Source organism: Rhincodon typus, chromosome 8 (genome assembly GCF_021869965.1).
Source record: "Rhincodon typus isolate 14 chromosome 8, sRhiTyp1.1, whole genome shotgun sequence".
In the NCBI taxonomy this organism is placed as follows: Eukaryota; Metazoa; Chordata; class Chondrichthyes; order Orectolobiformes; family Rhincodontidae; genus Rhincodon; species Rhincodon typus.
The window spans coordinates 81,687,914-81,703,124 of record NC_063339.1 but is presented as its reverse complement, the minus strand read 5'-3'; the positions used below and the strand labels follow the sequence as shown (position 1 = coordinate 81,703,124).

Here is a 15,211-nt window from a genome sequence, read left to right as displayed (position 1 = left end):
CAGTAGGCCATTCAGCCCGATCAGCCTGCTGTACCAGTGGCTGATCCAACACTTCAATGACTTCTACCCAGACTATCCTATTATCCTTTGTATCATCGATAGATTGCTGATTACCAATCACTACTTTTAAACAAATTCAAAGGCTGAGCTTCCACAGCTATCTGAGAATTGCCTTCCCACAGGAATTTAACAGCAACCAGGCTTTCCAGATAACTGAAGAAATGCCAAAAGTGAGCTTATTCAGTGTAGCTCTCATCAACCGTGCTCTGCCCAAAGGCAGGTTCTTTCCTCAGTTTCTATCCTGTGGCATTTCCAATAATTTCTTTTCATTTTCAGGTCATACAGCATTGATATTCTCTGCCTTCATTGTTTTCCTTGATATTTTCCCTCCATGATATCTCATACTAGGCCACTTCTTCTTAATATATGCCCTGCACAATTAGTGCCTTTTCCCAGTCAATCAGTTGGAGCAGCAGTGGGAGAGGAGAGGCGCAGAGCAAACCTGGGGGGTGAACAGTAGGTTTTTATCAGGAGACCTCACTAAGGGGCAAGGTCCAGATCAAGCTACGTCAGAGAAACAGTGGGAGAGGAGCAGGTGAAACCTTCACTAAATCCCAGAGCACCTGAGGTGATGTCAGGGTTCAAAAAAAAAGGAATGCAAGGCAGGAGAAAACAGCTGATTGGGTGATTAAGCTTGCATTAAAAACTAAAACTACTGGGTCTGTGAGGCTTATTCACTAGGAAATGGGAGTCTCAGACCAGAGCTTGTGAGGGAGCAGCTTGCACTGAGTGGTGTGTGATAAAAAAAATTTTAAAAAATTAATTCTGAACATGGAAAAACAATTGGTGACTGGCTGCTTAGGAACCAGCTTTAGGTACCAAGAGGGCTGTATCAGAGGGAGACATCATGTCCTTATTTTTGTAGTTTGTCAGGAAGCAAGAGAGAGAGCGTCAGTTTGAGAGAGAGAGAGCATGCCACAAACAAGACAGCAAGAGATGAGAGATTTGGCTCCTAGTTTATTGCTTGAGTTGGTAATTGGTAAAGTTCACAATGGCAGAACTCAGCCCCATGGAATGCTCCTCCTGTAATCTGTGGGAAATCAGGGACACTTCCAGTGACCAAATATGCAGGAAGTATGCTCTGCTGCAGCTCTTGGTTTGCTGCATGGAGCACGTGGAGCCGCAGATGGACTCACTATGCAGCATCCATAATAGAATAGAACAAAATATTAATTTATTGACACTAGTATTCTTTACAAAAACAAAGTGTTTTAAGTCACCATACTCCAACACCAGCTGAGAATGTCATGGATAGCACATTTAGCAAGTTGGTCACACCACCAGTAATGGCTACACAAACAGAAAAGTGTTGGGTGACCATCAGGAAAGACAAGTAGCCTGGGCAGGTAGTACAAGAGTCCCCTGTGATTATCCCCTTCTCAAACAGATTACTGTTTGGAGGGCAGTGGCAGGGTCAGGGATGTCTCAGAGCGGCTGCACAGCATTCTAATTTTTAAAAAATATAGAATCCCTACAGTGTGGAACAAGTGGGTAACAGTCTTGGAAACAAGTGCACACCAACCCTCAGAGCATCCCACCCAGACCCATCCCCCTATAACCCAGTTAATCTACACATCCCTGAACACTACAGGCAATTTAGCATGGTCAATCCACTTAGCCTACACATCTTTAGACTGTGGGAGGAAACCGGAGCACCCGGAGGAAACCCACGCAGACATGGGGAGAATGTGCAAACTCCACACAGACAGTCGCCCAAGGGTGGAATTGAACCCGGGTCCCTTGCACTGTGAGGCAGTGGTGCTAACCACTGAGCCACCAACACCCAGCAGACATGGTACATGCTGGTACCCACAACATAGGTTAAAATAAAAAAAAAATTAGGTCCTACAGCATTAATTTAGAGAGTTAGGTAGTAGATTAAAGAAGATGACTGCTAAGGCTGTAATCTCCGAATTACTTTCAGTGCCACGTGCCACTGACTACATGAATAGGAAGATAGATCCAATGAACACGTTGCTAAAAGGATGGTGTAGGAGGGAGGGCTTTATATTTTTGGATCAGCAACACAATTTCTGGGTTACATGGGGTCCATACAAGTTGGACAGGTTGCAACTGGACCAGAGTGGGTCCAATATCCTTGCTAGGAGGTTTGCTCATGCTACTGGGTAGGTTTTAAACTAATTTGGCAGGTGGGTGGGGCATAGACTAGGTGCAAAGCGAGGAGCAAAGTTCAAAGTTTAATCAGATACAGAAGGAATACCTGTAGGTACAGAAGACTTGTGCATGATAAGGCGCATGGGAAGACTAGAAAGTGAAACTGTATCTATTTTAATGCAAGGAGCCTGACTGGTAAGGCGGATGAACTTTGAGCATTGATCAGCATGTGGGAATATGATATTGTTGCAATTGCTGAGGTATGGTTGAAGGACAGGTCTGGTAGCTCAACATTCCATGGTACAGAAGTTTCCGGCCTGATTTTGGTCAGAAGGATGTAAGAGAGGTGGGGGCATTACATTATTGATAAAGGAGATGATCACTGCAGTAATGAGGGAGGATGTCTTAAAAGGCTCTTCAAATGAGGCATCTGGGTAGAGATTAGAAACAAGAAAAGGGCAATCACTTTGTTCTGAAAATACTACACATCTCCCAAAAGCCAGAGAGGGAATAGAGGAGCATATATGTAGGCAAATCACAAAAGGTATGAGAGGAAAAGGATTACAGTAATAGGGGATTCCACTGCTAACATTAACTGGAATTGCCTTAGTGTAAAAATATTAGACAGAGTGGAATTTTAAAATGCACCCAAGAGAGCTTTTTATGCCAGTATGTAGATAGTCCGACTACAGCTGGAGGCACAGCTAGACCTAATCCTAAGGAATAAAGCCGGTCAAGTGGCTGAAGTGTCAGTGTGTGTTTTGGGGACAGTGACCACAACTCTAAGTTTCAATGTCCTTATGGAATGGGATAAGGATTGTACAGAAGTTGTGTCTAAACTGGTGGAAGCCAATTTCAATATCATTAGCTAGGATCTGGCAAACATGGACTGGGAGCAGCTACTTGGAAGTAAGCCTACCCTTGGAAAGTGGGAGTCTTTAAAAGTAGTACAGAGAGTGTTCAGGGCCAGCACATTCTTCTAAGATTGAAGAGCAAAGTCAGCAAGTCTAGCGAACTCTGGACGTCAAGTGATATCACAAGTTTGATAAAAGAAAAAGAAGGAAGCATATGTTAGGTTCAGTCCATTAAAAACAGAGGAGACCTTTCAGAAGTATATTGTGTGTAGTGAGGTGCTTAAAAAAGAAATTAGGACAAAGAGGGGGCCATGAAATATCTTAGGATAGGTGGTGTTGTTGATAATGAAAAGGATGGTCCCAGGCTACAGTCTGATATTGATCAGCCAGTAAATTGGGCAGAGCAACAGTAGATGGAATTTAGTCCTGATGCATTTTGGGAAGTCTAATAAGGGAAGGACATATACAACATATGCTAAGTCCCTGGAGACAGGAATAAAGGGACCTTGGTGTACAAGTCCATAGATCCCTGAAGGTGTCAGCACAGGTACACAAGGTGGTGATGAAGGCATGAAGGACGTTTGCCTTCATTAACTAGGGCAGAGAATATCAGAAAAAAGAATTTGTTACAAATTTATAAAACATTGTTTAGGTCACAAATGGAATACTGTGTGCCTTCTGGTTGCCACACTTTCAGAAGATTGCAATGGAGATTCACTAGGATGTTGCCTGGATGGGAAGTCTCAATTATGAGGACAGACTGGATAGGCTAGGTTTGTTTTCCCTGAAGCAGAGGAGGTTGAAAGGGGGAATCTGATTGAAGTATACAAAATTGAGAGGTATAGATAGGGCAGATCATGAGATTCTTTTCCCCATGGAAGATGTGTCTCAGATCAGAGGGCACAAGTTTAAGGAGAGGAGTAAATAGTTTAGAGAGGATCTGAGGAAACATTTTTTCACTCACAGCATGGTAGAAATATGGAACTCTCTGCCTGAGAGTGATGAAGGCAATTACTCACGCCACATTTAGCAGCAACTGGACAAACACCTAAAATGCCAAGGCATAGTGGGCTATGGACCAAGTGTTGGTAAATGGAATTAATGTAGTTTGATGTTTGTTGGTTGGCATAGGCAAGATGGGCTGAAGGGCCTATTTCTATGAGTATGAGTTTATGACTCTACTATCAGCAAATTTCTTTACACGTTCACTTTCCTCAGCATTTGTTACTCTTTCTACCCAGACAATCCTTTCTATCCTCCTCCAAGCGCACATTTTAAAAGCTATTGAGCAAGTTGGACTCCTTTTGTAATATCATTCCCCCAAATCAAGTTGTCTACAAGTTGCTTTTTGTTATTTATTCAGTCTCCTGGTTGCCCTTTTTATGACATACAACCTTTCACATCACTAGCCTCATACTTATTTGCTTGTAGCAAATTCCAGATGTGGGTATCATGCTTCCAAAATACTTGAATTCTTACACCTGTTCTAATTCTTCTCATTCAGTGAATATTTCTTGGTGGTTTTGAGATATGCATCACTTTGGTTTTGTCAATATTCACCTTCATTTGACTTTCACTTTCACGTATGCTGTTACTGGACTAGTACCTCTTACAATTTCTTCTGTGAATGCTACAATCGGAGAGATATGGGCCAAATGTAAGTAAATGGGACTAGTTTGGTTTGGGAAACTGATCAGCATGGGCGAGTTGGGCCGAAGGGTCTGTTTCTTTGCTATATGACGATATAAGTGCTTTATCATTTGCCAATGCAACTGATGTTATATTCAAACCCACCGTCTTAATCTTAAAAATAGACCCTGTATCTTTAAGCATTTCTTTAATCACTGTTTCTGCAAGGGCATTGAAGAGGACTGGTGATAAACACTAACCTTGTCAAATTCCTCTTGCAATCATGGTTCAGACTGCTGTCACTGTTGCTGTCAGTTCCATGTACAGATTTCTTATAAAGTTGCCTATCCCTCCAGTTCACTGTGTTAGCACAGTCAAAAGCTTAATCTAGTTAACCCAATTAAGTGTTTTCCCAAAATCTATAGAACAAATAATTCCTGTCCAAATGCTAAACTGAGTTGACACAATTAATCTTATAATGCTCAGAGCTCCCTTCATTCCCCTTTCTCCAGATCCAAACTGACGATCTCCCATGAGAGTTTACATCTTTCCACTCACTCGGCAAAAATTCTCACCATAGCCTTTGATGCATGGGCAATCAGACAAATTGTACAAAATGTCAGAGCATTAACAAGGTTTTTTCAAGGTTTTTCTCACGCTGGTCATCATTGTTAGCATAAAGCCCTCTAGCAATTCTCCTGATCAGTAAACATCTTTGCACAACTTAGTAAATATTGATGCTACATTCTTTCCTATGTTTTTAAATGAACTTTGTGGGTAATCTGTTTATTGCTGCTCTCATCTTGCTCAGTAGCATCTTTGGAGCAATTAAACTGATGTTAATATTACTCTTTTCCAGCTCAAATCACTTCAGGCCCTTTTATTTTTTGCATTTAGCTCTTCAAAATGTTTCTTCCATATTTTTTCTCATTTCACCAGGATTTGTTAATAACGAGCTCCCTCTCCATTTGAGAGTTTTCAATTCTTTATGCTGATTACTTTATTTTTGCAGATGTAACGTCTACTCTTCCCAACTGATCCAATTCCTCAAGGTGTATCCCACTTCTTTTAACCATTATTTTCATGTCATTTTGTTTCTCTTCCTAACTCTTTATTTGGATGTCTGCATTTCAACTTACATTTTTCTGTAGATAATCTAGAAAGTCTGTCCCCATCAAAAAAAATGTACAAATCTGTCTCTGCAAATGGTTTAATCTACCAATCTGGCCTAAAGCAGGAGTATCATTCAAACTGCTTATTGTCAATCTTCAACCTCAACGTTTAATTAGCTGGCAGGACTGTGACTTAAATAAAGAGCTTGTACTTGTAATGTGGGCCAAAAATCCCCATCAGTTGTTGGACATACCCTGGGCTTAGAAACCCTCTCAAGGGAGAAGCTATGGGAATTACAGTATATTGGATTAAAGTCACGGGGACTCCAGGAACCAAGGGTTGCAGTTGAGCCAGGAAAAGGCTGGCTGGAACAGACTGAGGAATATACAAGCCCAGGGGCAGATGTCTGGTACAGGGGCTAACTAAGCAAAACCTCCCATTCATGCCTCAGCTAAAATAATGCAAGCCAGCCTACAGGAAATAAACAACCTCAACAATTTCAGACTCTTTGCAGCCTACACAGTTATCAAACCATTCACTTCCAAATCAGTGCTCAGGCACAAAGTTACTGAACATTCCACGCCATTGTGTTACATGAAAACCTGTTTCACCTTAGAACCTTCACACCACTATGCGAACTGAACAGACACCCATCCAAAGGAAATGCCGGACATTGCAAATCCATCAAAACCATTCTTTCCAAACGAAAATGATTATCACTCACTCCAGTACTCAGGAAACCTTTTCAACCCTGGAAAGAGGAACAATAGCTCACGGATTTGACGAAAGATAAGGAGGGCTTGCAGTGGGGTATAACTGGAGACCCTGAGGCCAGCAAAGGAGAGAGAGTGAAGTGGAAGGTGCAGCAAAAAGTGAAGGAAAAAGGAGAGAGAAGCGGCATGGTGGCTCAGTGGCGAGCACTGCTGCTTCACAGCACCAGGGACCCGGGTTCGATTCCACCCTCGGGCAACTGTCTGTGTGGAGTTTGCACATTCTCCCCGTGTCTGCGTGGGTTTGCTCCAGTTTCCTCCCACAGTCCAAAGACGTGCAAGGCTAGGTGGATTGGCCATGCTAAATTGCCCATAGTGTTCAGGGATGTGTACATTAGATGGGTTACAAGGGAACGGGTGTTGATGGGATGCTCTGAGGGCTGGTGTGGACTTGTTGAGCCGAAGGGCCTGTTTCCATACTGTAGGGATTCTATAATAAAAAGAAAAGACAGCGAGAATGTGAGTGGGGCACCGTGAAACCAGTACAGCGAGACCAACTGCTGAAAACTAACTACAAACCTCCACTCGATGCCCAGAGGCGACTGAAGGCATCTCGAGATATGACACACCAACCGGGGCAACACCAGGAACATTCTCCACCAGCCACAACAACTACCCACTCGCAAAACCACCAGGAGGAGAACAACCAGAGTACTCACCAGGCCAGTCCCACGTGTCCAACGGCATTGACAGACACCGCCCAACTATTATCGGTACCTGCGGCTCTTTGAAGAGTCCCAGCTACAGCAAGCGACTATGGACAGAGCCAGTCAAAATCACGGTTTTCACACCAGGGGTGAGTCTAAGGTCATTGAGATCTCTAACCCAGCTGGGCTAGTCATAGACAAGGAAGGGGGGCGTTTGGGGTCAACGGTGTAGGGCACCTCCGCGGAAGGAAAGTGGGTTAGAACAGGTATCTCTCTCTCTCTTTTCCCCCATTGGTATAGTAACAGTCACTCATCGTGTTTATTTTACCCATTGTATTTAAATTAACTGGGAGACAGTCTCAGTCAGAGATTGAGTGGGGGGTTTCAATTTGTTATTCACTTTCTTTTTTTGTAAATATATTAATTTTGCTTGTTTGTTCAATAAAATCAGAGTTTTCTTGGTTTCTGAAACATCTGTCTCCAGTGTTTTTCCACCACACCACATTACACACATAAGCCCAGTGTCAGAAGCAGGGAGCTAGTAAACAGTGAACCAAGCAGCACTCCCTATAAATTCCTTGTTATAGAAGATAACTAAACAAGGCCAAATCAAAGAAAAAAAAGCAATCTGTGTTAATGCCAGTGCCTAATAGCAACTCAGGGAACCAGGACACATTGAAAATACCAGAACCAGGTCTGGGCAAATAGGCAATGCAGGGTAAGAAGGAAGATTTGTGAATTACATGTTTAAGGGCATGATATTGTTGGTCATTTGAATATACATAATATGTTTGCATGGGTACTTTGTCCCTCATCTAAAATATACAAAAACTTACCCTGTTGCATTGAATATAATTTCCTCAGCCTCTCATCCTTCACTTTCTACTACTGAAGGTGCATGAATGGATGACATTGCAGAGTAGAACATAGAACATAGAACATAACAGCGCAGTACAGGCCCTTCGGCCCTCGATGTTGCGCTGACCTGTGAAACCAATCTGAAGCCCATCTAACCTACACTATTCCATAATCATCCATATGTTTATCCAATTACCATTTAAATGCCCTTAAAGTTGGCGAGTCTACTACTGTTGCAGGCAGGGCATTCCACGCCCTTACTACTCTCGTGAGTAAAGAACCTACCTCTGACATCTGTCCTATATCTATCACCCCTCAATTTAAAGCTACGTCCCCTCATGCTAGCCATCATCATCCGAGGAAAAAGGCTCTCACTGTCCACCCTATCTAATCCTCTGATCATCTTGTATGTCTCTATTAAGTCACCTCTTAACCTTCTTCTCTCTAACAAAAACAGCCTCAAGTCCCTCAGCCTTTCCTCATAAGACCTCCCCTCCATACCAGGCAACATCCTGGTAAATCTCCTCTGCACCCTTTCCAATGCTTCCACATCCTTCCTATAATGCGGTGACCAGAACTGTACGCAATACGCCAAGTGCGGCCGCACCAGAGTTTTGTACAGCTGCAACATGACCTCATGGCTCCGAAACTCAGTCCCTCTACCAATAAAACCTAACACACCGTATGCCTTCTTAACAACCCTATCAACCTGGGTGGCAACTTTCAGTGATCTATGCACATGGACACCGAGATCTCTCTGCTCATCCACACTACCAAGAATCTTACCATAAGCCCAGTACTCTGTATTCCCGTTACTCCTTCCAAAGTGAATCACCTCACACTTTTCTGCATTAAACTCCATTTGCCACCTCTCAGCCCAGCTCTGCAGCTTATCTATGTCCCTCTGTAACCTGCAACATCCTTCCACACTATCCACAACTCCACCGACTTTAGTGTCATCCGCAAATTTACTAACCCATCCTTCTACGCCCTCATCCAGGTCATTTATAAAAATGACAAACAGCAGTGGCCCCAAAACAGATCCTTGAGGTACACCACTAGTAACTGAACTCCAGGATGAACATTTCGCATCAACCACCATCCTCTGTCTTCTTACAGCTAGCCAATTTCTGATCCAAACAGTAGCTTTTATGGTTCACGTATAGATTCAATGCTTATTCTTAAAATAAAGCTTAATGTTAGCATCAAACATTAACATTAAAGCAGATTAAGTATAGGTAACGAAATGATGTCCATACGACTCAATGGGCCTCTTCTGTATTGAGAAATTTTTTATGATTCTATGTGCTTGAAAGAACTTAAAATTGAAATAAAAAGATTTGCCCACTTGGATTAAGACAAATCCATCACAAAGAATAGCCGTAATAATTTAAAAAGTAAATTAAATCAGAAATTAAAAAAATTCCCAATGGATTTGTGATGAGATCACATCTAAACACAGTTACATGTCTTGAAGAGATCACCAGTTTGGTGGATGAGATGGTGCGCACATATGTCGTGAAATACACTTGCAAAATTGCAGAAATAGAGATAATCATGTGACATGAGTAAATAATTGTTTAGAAAGGGAGAGGGAAATTGGGGATAAAGGTTTAGGGGCCATGTGACCACCACTCCCCACGGTTTTGTACAAGATAATAACTTTTTACCCACACCATCAATGAAGTTTGCATGTCAAGTCAACTGTAAACTTGGATATGCAATAGGCATTAATGAATAAACATGCTAGGAGGCAAATCCGGTTGTGTAAGCTACATATAATTTGCTATTAAAATACTGTCTAAAAACATTTCTATAGTTTTAAATACAATTTTACCTCCTTATTGAAACAAAGTGTGACATTTCTTACTTTAGAAATAATATTACGAAAAGGCTTGCACAAGACAAACAAACTCTCAAAAATACAAAACTGCCGGAGGTAACACAGATGTCAGTTGGTGGCAGATTGACTGACTTCATGACCAATGCTGGAGAGCATATCAGTAAACTGTGTCATTAAGCCTAGGTCATTAACCAGCCCAAAATATTTTCAAGGATACAAGACATGAGAATCACGGCCACTCAGAGACGCCCAGCAAGCTGCAGTCCCCTGAAAAATTAGCAATAGTTAAAAAAATTCTATTATTTTATTGAAACACCTTCCACAACACAGGTTAAATAAGTAACATACCATTTACTATCGGAGTAGTTGAGATCAAATAATCACAACACTTATCACCATTTTTGTTGTATTGTATCGTCTCCAGCATAGATTTAAGGTGAGAGTGGTAAACTTTAAAGGAGGACCTGAGGGGCAACTTCTTCACACAGAGAGTGGTGCATATATGAAATGGGCTGCCAGAGAAAGTGGTTGAGGCAGGTACAATAGCAAAATTTCAAAAATATTTGAATAGGTACATGGATGGGCAGGGTTAGAGGGATACGGACCAAATGCGGGCATTTAGAACTAGCTGAGTGGGCACAATGGTCAGCTTGGACCAGTTTGGCCAAAGGGCCTGTTTCCACGCTGTATTACTCTATGATTCTAAGATAGTGCCAAGCACGTTTACTGTTCCAGTTCAGTATTAGAATCTGTGTGGATCTAACAAAATTAAATAAACCAGTGGAATATGAGATTCACACAATGGCTTTGGTGGATGCAAATCTAATATAACTATCACTAGAGGAAAAAATACTGGGGAAACATTATGGGGTCACAGATCAATAAGGCCTTTGGACTTAGTGAGATGCATCTTGGGTTTTAAAAGAAGTAGCTGCAAAAATATTGGATGTACTTAGCAATCTTCCAAGAATTCTTACATTCCGGAAAGCTCCAAAGAATTGGAAATCTGTCAATACAACACCATTAGTCAAAAAGGGAAGATAACTAAAAAAAAAAGTTAACTATAGGCTAGTTAGATTAGCATCTGTTATTGGGAAAATGTTTATTATAAAGAATGCAATAGCAGTACATTTTAAATTACATAACATAATCAAATTGAGTCTGCATGGTTTAATGGACAAATCATGCCTGGCAAATGTACTAAAATTCTTTGAGGAGGTAAAGGCAGGCTGGATAAATAGGAAGCAGTGGATCTGATAGATTTGGATTTTCAGAATGCGTTTGGTAAGTTACCACACATTAAGCTACTTAACAAGACAAGTGCCTATGGTGTTGGAGATAGTAAATAAGCATGGATAGAGGACCGACTAACTAATAGAAGATCGAGTTGAGAGAAGGGGGTATTTTCAAGATAGTAACATAAAGGCATAAACTCAGAGTAAGGAGTGATCCATTTAATTTAGAGATGAAGAAGCTTTACTTTTCAGGAGGTAGGATTGTGTGGGATTCTTTACCACACTGGATTGTGGATCATTAAGGCTGAGGCAGACAGATTTTTAATCAGTAAAGAAAGCAATGGCTTTGGGGAAGAAAGCAGGGTAATGAAGTTGAAGATTATCAGATTAGCCATAATCTCACTGAATGGTGTGCAGACTCAATGGACTGAAAGGCTTATTCTGCCCCTATGTCTTGTGGTCGTAAGCATTTTGTGATGGCTTGTGGACTGGCAACACATGACAATCATCATATTCTTCCCAGTTAAGTTATAACGGCCATGACGAAAAAGAAGTTTTAGCTGTAATGCAGGCACATGAAAATGTTTCAGATTATGTGATGGGATTACTGTTCAAGATCAAAACGGACAGTAAACAATTGATCACTCTTCTAAATACAAAAGGAAAAAAACTAGGATTTTGCTCCAAATTCAACAGTTCAGACTAATGCAATAAGGTATGACTCAATTGCTGATTATGTACTAGGGTGTATCAACCTACAGCAAGCACACCACTAGAATAATAGCGAATGGAACAGAACAAACAGATCGGGGGTTACTTCAAGAAATTGACATTTACCAGCTCCAGAAAGGAAGCAATGGGAGATTCAAGATGTACAAGAACAAAATGAAGAAACACTAAAGATGGACAGTGTGACAAACAAACAATCCAATTATATGTCAGTACTTTGAACAGCACTGACATTTCATTGCCAGTCTTTAATGAGAGATACCAATAATTCGTTGAGTGCAAATTCTTCAGAAAATTCATCAGAAACATTCGGATATTAAAATGTGTCATGCAAGGAGCCAGGTTTCAGTCTGGTAGCCAGATATTTCTCAATCAGGAGATAGTTGCTAGCAGCATTCCTCAAATTTTGAGCAGTCAAGGGAAGAAAACAAAACATTATTTCCTTCATCTTTTTCATCAGAACAGGAATAGATATATTGGAGTTTAAAGGGAAGACCTTCATTATTGTCACTGACAATGACTCATGGTGGATTGAAGTCAATTGTTTACGCAAACTGAGCCAAGGCACTGACAGAACTATTAAAGAGAATCTACTCAACACATAGAATTCTGGACCTTGTATTCTCAGGCAGTGGTCCACAATTTGCATGAGCAGTTTAAGAGATTTGCACATGAATATAATTTCATGCATGTTAAAAGTTCATTCCCCTAATTGCAACCAAATAGATAATAATGAGTGCAGAGTAAAGACAATAAAAGCATTAATAAAGATTCAAATTTTGTAAAAGAAGTTACTAATCCTTACTGTTAAAGAGTGGATTTTCACTGTCTGTTACTGATGGGTAGGAAATTGGTAACACAACTTCCACGTCTGTCTCAGATGTTCAAACCTCACAATACTGAGAATGACCACAACAGATACAAACAGACAAAAGAGGAGCAAAGAGAAAATCAAGCTCAAAACTTCAATAAAAGGTACAGGCCACAAAAGTTACCAAAGCTGCAGTCCAGAGAGACATCATAGATGAGACCTTAAAAGGCAGAAGGACTGAGCAGCTCACGAACACCACAATCGTTAGTCAAGAAAGAAGTAGCACAGAAGTTGGAATGTCCAGAAATGGCCACAATATTTCTGTCGAGGCTGAACCAGTGTTTTAGACACAGTTAACATAATTTCCTTGTTATTACACTCTATTGTCAGATTCATAAAGCTTAGGACACTACATGCATTATTAATCATTCTCTCAAGCTAACCTGACCTTCAGTGTTGGAGCTAAGCCCCTAGGTCTCTCTGGTCTTGCACCCTTTTTAGAAATGTCTCCTTTGAATGAGACTCTGTCCCCATTCTTTCCACCAAAATTGATCACTTCACAAGTCCTTTAATTAAAATTCATTTTTCTGACCATTTCATCAACAGTCTACGTCCTGTCAAAATTCCACACTATCCTACCCACAGTGCTTCCAAGTCATTGACATTTGAACTTGTAGCCTATACACCAAGACCTGGTTATTAATCTATAAAAAGAGCAGGGTCTGAATACCAAACCCTGAAGAACTCCACTATAAACCTCTCTCTGGTCTGAAAATCATTCATGAACCACAGCTGTGTTTTTTTGTCACATGGCTGGTTTAGTTTCCCATTGACCTTTTTATTCCATTGACTCTGACTTTGCTTGCAATTTGTTGTCACGTACTAAGTCCTTTGGAAATTGACATACGCAAACATACTACGCTCAACAATTCATCACTTCAAAAATAAGTCCAGCAAGTTAGTTAAGCACGATTTACCCATAAATCCATGCCAAGTGACTTTCAACTTTGTCACGAACGGTTCCCTCTGCTGAAGTTAAACTGACTGGCCTGTCATTACTGGCCGAATATTTGCACCCTTTTTTGGGGATTTGATCATCTGGAGTGAAAGAAACAGGTTGAAAAATGTTCAAAAATAAGGATCTCAAATACAAGATAATTGCAAATAAATCCAACAAGGAATTCAGGTGAAACCTCTTTATCCAGAGAATGATCAGAATGTGGAACGTGATGCTGCCAGTATGGGTTTGAACTAACAACATGTTTGAGCTTTCCATTAAAAGCTTTTAAGTGCATAGGGGAGAAAGGAACAGAGGGATATATGCTGATAGAGTTAAAGAAAGAAGGGTAGGTGCTAAATAGCCTGATTCTGTGCAATAAATTCAATATGAAAATACATTTGACCAATTGGTGAGATTGTGGGTAATATCTATCAACATGTACAGTCATTACAAAATAAATTACTTTGAAGAAGAATAGCAGTGAAGGCTGTGTCACACTTCGAGGAGTATGGGAGTTCTCCTAATTAATTGCTAAATCAAGCTAAAGGTCAGAGAACAGGGCATCGTGTGAAATAATCAGAGAGAGGAAAAACCTTTTCTTTGCCTTTTACATACAAAGCAAAATAAGACAAGAAGATATTATGCATTTAATAATTAAGTGCCTGAATGCCTGCATTTCAATAGCTCATAAACAATTAGCCTGAATAAAAAAGCAACAAACCTTACGATGCGTGGAGTAGAGATTGTCACACATGTCCACAGAAATAAGTTGCGATTCTCTTCGATGTCCAGCCAGATTTAAAATTCCATATTTGTAGCCAGTTTTATCAGTTATTGCAGCAAATATACGCTCCACGTTTGTGTCTGCCTATTGAACATGGCACATGACCAGCAAGATTTGTTAAGATTTCTATATATAGTATGCATATGTTTTGTAAGTGACCATGGAGTCACAGATTCAGTTATGACACACACGTAAGAACATAAGAAATAGGGGTAGGAGTAGGCCATCTGGCCCATTAAGCTTGCTCCGCCATTCAATAAGATCATGGCTGATCTTTTTGTGGACTCTGCTCCATTTACCCGCCTGTTCAACATAACCCTCAGTTCCTTTATTGTTCAAAAATCTTTGCCTTAAAAACATTCAACAAAGTGGACTCAACTGCTTCACTGAGCAGGGAATTCCAGATTCACAACCCTTTGGGTGAAGTTCCTCCTCAACTCAGTCCTAAATCTGCTATCCTTTATTTTGAGGCTATGCCCCCAGTTCTAGTTTCACCCATAGAATCATAGAAGCCCTAGTGTGGAAACAGGGCATTTGGCCCATAGAGTCCACACCTACCCTCCGAAGAGCATCCCACCTGGACCCATCCCCCTACCCTATCCCTGTAACCCTGCATTTCCTTATACACATATTCAACACATCCCTCTGGGTAATTTAGCTGGTGGAAACAACCTCCCTGCTTGTGTCCTCTCTATTCCCTTCATAATTTTATATGTTTCTATATGATTCCACCCCCCCAACTCAATTCTTCTAAATTCCAAAT

General features: G+C 40.9%; 1 protein-coding gene across 8 annotated transcripts in view; it reads right to left on the bottom strand.

Moving 5' to 3' along the window:
* The window catches only part of wdr21 (WD repeat domain 21), an 87,906-nt gene that overhangs the window by 28,373 nt on the left and 44,322 nt on the right, over window positions 1-15,211 (bottom strand). For all 8 annotated transcript variants that reach the window (XM_048599736.1, XM_048599742.1, XM_048599743.1 and 5 more), the window contains exons 7-8: window positions 14,386-14,532; window positions 10,107-10,156 (exon numbers count right to left, since the gene is read on the bottom strand). In XM_048599736.1, the coding sequence (XP_048455693.1) occupies window positions 10,107-10,156; window positions 14,386-14,532 (197 nt within the window). The remainder of the gene's footprint in view (window positions 1-10,106; window positions 10,157-14,385; window positions 14,533-15,211) is intronic.